General features: G+C 40.7%; 1 protein-coding gene across 1 annotated transcript; it reads right to left on the reverse strand.

Annotated features, from left to right (window-relative positions):
- Positions 1-938: 938 nt before the first annotated feature.
- LOC120740784 lies at positions 939-5,438 on the reverse strand. Its single transcript, XM_040043266.1, has 6 exons — positions 5,309-5,438; positions 5,004-5,045; positions 3,028-3,285; positions 2,704-2,940; positions 2,408-2,620; positions 939-2,330 (listed from the first exon to the last, which is right to left on the reverse strand). The coding sequence occupies exons 1-6, from the start codon at positions 5,394-5,396 to the stop codon at positions 2,254-2,256; spliced, it is 915 nt and encodes a 304-aa protein (XP_039899200.1). The 5' UTR covers positions 5,397-5,438; the 3' UTR covers positions 939-2,253.
- Between the last annotated feature and the right edge of the window lie 562 nt (positions 5,439-6,000).

The following is a 6,000-nucleotide window of genomic DNA, read 5'->3' on the forward strand; positions in this document are numbered from 1 at the left end:
ATCTGCTCTTATTGCACTTACTGCTCTTGCACATCTGATTAGATGCAAACAATATTTCAGTCTCTGTTTATACATTTGTAATGACAATAAAGTTGAATCCTAATCCTAAAGTCAACAAATTCATCATTTATTTAATTAAATGCAATGGAATTTAAGGATTTATTAGATGATAATATTAAAAGACATAGAAGACAGTTACCAGGTAACATCCAGAAGCTGTTTGAAACGAGGGATAAACGAGGGCTCGAGTGACCCGACAGAGATAAGCAGAGGAGAATGGATGGATTTAGTGTTTGAAGCAGAGGTTTTGTTGGTTTGGTCTCTTTCTAACGTGTTTATTGGGAAGACAAACAGACGCCTGACTGACACGTGAACTGTGTTTTACTAATGACTTGAAGAAGATTTTGACTGTGTGAAACAAATCAACAGTGTCCAAATAAAGTGAATGATTAAACTCTGAATGGAACATTTAAATGAAAAAAAAAACTTTACAAAAGAGGAAGTGATGTCACAGATGTCACAGAGCAGTGTGATGTTGACTCATGTCATTACATGCTGACCTTTGATGACTTTTGTTTAGCTCCTGTGCCGTTAAAACCATTAACTATGAAATAATCACCAGAAAAAAAAGTTTTTTTATTGAATGTTTATTGAACCTTCTGACGAAACATAAAAAACAGAACTTAAAAATGTAACATTCATTTGCTTATGCGAGTTTTAATTTGTATCACATTTGCTGCATCCAGCAGGTTATTGTGTAAAATGTAAAATGACGATGTAGAAGTGTGAAAAACTCGCGCATCAAATATGAGACACTTGGAGTTAAAGTTATTATTTTACTCTTCTACAATCTGCTATTTGCTGACATGTTCAAATAATTTGTTGGTTAGTAAAGAAACAAGTTGATAAATAATGAAGTGAGATTAGGACACAGTTTGGTGCTTTCTGTCATCAAACAGGGCTGAGGAGGAAAACCAGCTCAGAGAGTTTGAAGGTTCTTCAATGACACAGTAGAAGAAGAGCTGTGAGGCCACAGTAAAGTTTCAGAACTGAACTAACTCTGTCGGAGCTTCCACAAACACTGATCAACACACTTATTAAACCTCCTGTCATCTAACCCTCGTTTTTACTGAGTTCTCCCTGTTTTACCTTTTGGAACCTGAATCTGTTTTTTATAAATCCAAATTTGAGCCGACACACTGGACATCTCAAAAAAACTCAAAAACACGAAGTTCCTCTTCAGGGATGAAAGTAAAAAACTGTCATTTGGAATCTTAATGGAATACAATCTGGTTTAATTTTATCGTTTTATCCATGGAACTGAAAATTCATGGATCTGAGCATTGAAATATCATTTTTTTAAAGAGGTCGTGCACACTGCTGGATTGACTGTATTTAGTCAGCCGTGGCAGAAACCTGGGATTGGTAATAAATATGATAATCTCCTAAAACTACATGGCTTTTTTTTCTCCTGCTGATTAAAATAAAACCTTAACAAAGCTGAAGAACTCAAAGTGCATCAACCATTTCTTTCACCATCATTCTGTAAAACGCCGGCAAACGCTCCCAGTGTTTGATACCATTTATCCCAGTGTTTCCCAACCACTGTGGCGCAGCACATAGGTGTGCCCTGAGAAATGATCAGGTGTGCCGTGGACGATTATCTGGTTCCACCTGATTAGTCCTCGAAGTAATCGAGTAACGGGTGGAACAATTACATTCTCTTCCACTAGAGGGCAGTACAACTACCAGCTCTATTTAAATGAGTTGCCAACTGGCAGTAAAACAATCGGACCTGGTCCTGGAGAAAACTCAGACGCAGATGAAGGTCCTAGCATGAGTAGTGGTCAGAAGAAAGTACAACAGGTACACTGGGGACAAAACGAGCCAATACCACTGTACCTGGTGTGCAGGAAAAAACTATCAATATACTTTCTGTGATATTTTTGTTGGTGGTGTGATTTTTCTAATGTGAAATATGTGCCGTGGCTCCCAAAGGTTGGGAACCAGTGGTAAATAAATGAAATGCAGTAAATAACTTGAGAGAGGTGCACAGAGATTTCAATGTTTGAAGATGCTAACAATGTCAAACAAAGCTTTCATCCAATAATTCAATAATTCAGTAATTCATCAGTAGTTTGAGCGTTATTGATCGATCAGTGAACAGATCAGGTTCTGATTGAGAAACTCAGAGTGAGGACTTCAGAGTTTTCAGCTTTAGAAACATTTAATTCTATCAGAGGATCCATCCGCTCAAACATAATGCTCAGTGGTGTCATCATGCTCGTCAACATCCAATGGCATCTCCATGGAGACAGCATGTTTGTTACCTGTGGGCAGAGTGGAGAAATCAGGACAGTGCTGACGTGATCAAAGTGTTTCTGTGAGTATCTGCCTGAGTTTGTACCTGAGCTCCTGCTGCAGCAGATGGACACGAGCAGGATGGTGCAGATGCAGTACGGGCAGAAGGCCAACAGGTGGCAGATGACTCTGATCCAAGACACAGAGGGAGAATAGGGGGAGGAAGAGTTGGTGAGAGGAGGAAGAGTGGACAGAGAAGAACTGGCCTCAGAAACTGGAGGTGGAGGGACGGACTTTCTGAGAGTAGTTATAGGAGACCCTGCAGGAGACATGATGAAACAGGTTAATGAGTCAGCTCAGCAGGTCAGGTCTTTAAACACGGAGTTATGTCAGTGTTCTGACCTCGGACCCTCAGAAAGCTCTGAGGAGATGATCCAAATGTGTTAGAAGCACACCAGTAGAGACCTTCATCAGAGTGCCTGACATTAGGGATAACGTGTTCTGCTTTAGACCCAAGGAGACGTCCATTCATGAAGAAAAACGATGGAACTGTTTCACCACTCTTCTTCTTGCATTGCAGAGTAACATCACTTCCTGGTCTCACAGGAAGTGCAGGGATCTCCAGGATCACACCTTTTTCTGAATAGCAGGTAAACAGAGACAGACTTCCACCATCAGATTGGAGTCACACAGAGACAGAGACACAGCTGGAACATCTCACTGTACCTGAAACACTGATGGACACTTCATCGCTCTGCTGTCCAGATGAGCTTTCACACCAGAAGGTTCCACCGTAGGACGAGTTACGATCCAAAACGCACAAACTTCCACTCATCTCAGCTGCTCCACAGTCCTCAGTGGGACCTCCGCTGGTCATCTTCACTGTCCATCCATCAGCTGTCTGTCCATCATCAACACAACTCAGAGACACTGAAGAAGATCCACTGAAGACCTGCTGAAGGTTTGGACTGACAGACAGAGACACTGGAGGACAGACAGACAGATAATCACCACCAAAGAGGAGAGGACCAGCGTCACGATGATCATCAAACTTCACACCAACCTGCATCAAAACCAGAATCCAAATGTGCAGCCAGCTCACATGGGCATGGTTGCCATGGTAATTTGAATTTGACAGGATGCAGACCAATTAACTCTTTACTTGGCATGACTGAGTTAGTATTAAAGACTATAAATCTTTAAATCATCAATTATAACTGTCAAAAATGTGTATGTGTCATCAGCATAAGAGTGGAAGAGCTTTGTTTAAGAACTTTTAAAGACCATTAGAAATCAGTACAATCAGTACGTAGTTTTGAGGCACAGGCAGATTTTAAAGGACCACACATGCCTGTGACACATCGTCAGATATTCGTATTCTGAGTTTGAGTCAAAGCTAAATGTAAATAAAATAACTTAATTTTTTCTTTGGCTGTCTTTTGCAATTATTGTGCAAATGTATTCTAAATCAGCAAAGAATCAGTCTGCAGGAAATTGTTCTCTGACAGCCACACCTTGGAGAAAACTCATTTCCATCGTTTGCATCCACAATCTTATTCTTTCGGTCAAAGTCAGAGTTTGTGAGAATGGGTGAGGGTAGGGATGCAGATCGACTGATAAATCAACGGCTCTCTCTTCACCATGACGGACCGGCATCTGTCAGCATCTGCATCACTGCAGTCGCACTAATTCATGCAGGAAAGTTTCTTTATTTTTGTGTCTGAGAATTTTATGTTTAATGTACAGTACGATTCAGTCACTATGTGTCTTTTGCAATGTGATATTTTTATTAAGTATCTTGAAAAGTATTTGATACATGAAGTTAAAAATCCTTATATAAGGTCCGTGTTATGTGACATGGAATGACTGACCGTGCCTGCGTAAACTTATTAACAAAATGTTTGCTTATTTTAATCATCTCTGTCTTAACACTGTTGATATTTATAAATTTGGACTTTTTCCTACGAACCATTTATTACACGTACGTCATAATACAAAAAGTAAAAGCCAGGATGTTTCATGCTTAACCCTTATTACCAAAAATATCAGATTATATTGTGAATAAGGCTGGATGTGTTGTTCTTTAATGCATCTGTCAACCATCCTGATACGTGGAAACAAGGGTGATGACAGACGGATATTTACTCTGGTAAATTATCCACAAAATCTACAACTTACTGTAAGTCTGTGACTACAGGGTCAATGAGGGACCTCTTCAAAGGGCTTTCCTTAAGATTAAGACCGGCGAACAGATTATTTTAAAGACTTTAAGCAGTAAAAATGTATTAATGGAAAAAGTACAGCTGGTGGAGAACATTGTGCATAAGGCCATTCACAACCAATGAAAAAGGCCATATTTAAAAAGATTTATAACTTATATGAAGAACTAGAATTTTAGGGCACTTCCAAAAGAATGAATAACTCCGTAAAAATGAGTAATGTTGGAAACATGTAACTGCTCTGTATTACATGTAACTGCTCTGTATTACATGTAACTGCTCTGTATTACATGTAACTGCTCTGTATTACATGTAACTGCTCTGTATTACATGTAACTGAGTGGGATTACTGCTGTTAGACAAACATTTAGTATTGGCTCAGTTTATATGAAATGCACTCTGTTCTGTCACAGAGATCTGAATACTGGGAATGACTGCAGACTGTCTCCTGAAATCATAAATATAAACTTAGAAAAGACTCACCTGCAGAAACAGTCGGTGCAGACAGCAGCAGCACACACACACCTGCAACAGGAGGGCAGAGGTCACTGAGGGTCAGAGGTCAATGAAAGCTCAGTTCAGAAATGATGCTGTTTTAGGATTTTTATGTTCCTCCACTGAAGGAAAACCAGAACCAAGAACCTCATCCCGACTCTGAGCAGAACAGGTACTGAGCTCATGTACCTGCAGATACTCAGGTGATACATCAGTGGAAGCGTCCCTGATGCACTCATGCAGACGTGCTGTCTGAGCGCATGTTGGATGAAGCTGTAAGGATGTTCACTCACCCCGGAGCAGACAGACGGACGCAGGCTTCATGTCTGAGTGACGACTGAGAGTCTGAAGCCTGAGCAGCAGAGGTGCTTTCAGCTTCATCACTTCCCTGTTACACACTCAACACTTCCCTCTGCTCCAACACTTTCACTACTCGTCTGACTGAGCTGAGTCAGAACGCACCTGCACAAAATCAGGCATCAAGTGAAGAATCCCTCTGTTACACCAACATCACAAGTTCATTATTAAATGATCTTTTTTCCATGTAATCCTGCATCTTAATTATAACAAGTGACCTCCTCCTGGTGTGTGGTACAGATCCTGTCTGCCAAACAGAGACATTATTCAACTTTATTGACACAGGACCAAATCACAACAACAGTCGCCTCAAGGACCTTTATATTGTAAGGTAGCTCCTACAGTAATACATACAGAGAAAACCCAACACTCATGTGACCCCCTATGAGCAGCACTTTGGTGACAGTGGGAACAAAAAAGCTCCATTTTAACAGGAAGAAACCTCCAGCAGAACCAGGCTCAGGGAGGGGCGGCCACGACCGGTTGGGGTGAGATCACACTTTAAAGTGTCACTACTCCATCATAAATCATGCTGACAGCGTCACAGATCTGAAGAGAAACCTACAAAACAGCAGCATGTGGCCTCACCTGTGCTTCATCATAGCCACAGTCAGAGACAATGACAGGA

The sequence above is a fragment of the Simochromis diagramma genome, unplaced genomic scaffold (assembly GCF_900408965.1).
Source record: "Simochromis diagramma unplaced genomic scaffold, fSimDia1.1 OVJJ01000768.1, whole genome shotgun sequence".
Lineage (NCBI taxonomy): Eukaryota > Metazoa > Chordata > Actinopteri > Cichliformes > Cichlidae > Simochromis > Simochromis diagramma.

What these genes read in the sequence shown, in the direction of transcription:
- LOC120740784 (XM_040043266.1), bottom strand. Translation starts at nt 5,396, where the DNA reads ATGAAGCTGAAAGCACCTCTGCTGCTCAGGCTTCAGACTCTCAGTCGT. An exon ending in TGCACCGACTGTTTCTGCAG is followed by an intron (nt 3,286 to 5,003) that starts GTGAGTCTTTTC and finishes TCTGTCCTCCAG; the next exon opens with TGTCTCTGTCTGTCAGTCCA. An exon ending in AGTGTCCATCAGTGTTTCAG is followed by an intron (nt 2,941 to 3,027) that starts GTACAGTGAGAT and finishes CCTGCTATTCAG; the next exon opens with AAAAAGGTGTGATCCTGGAG.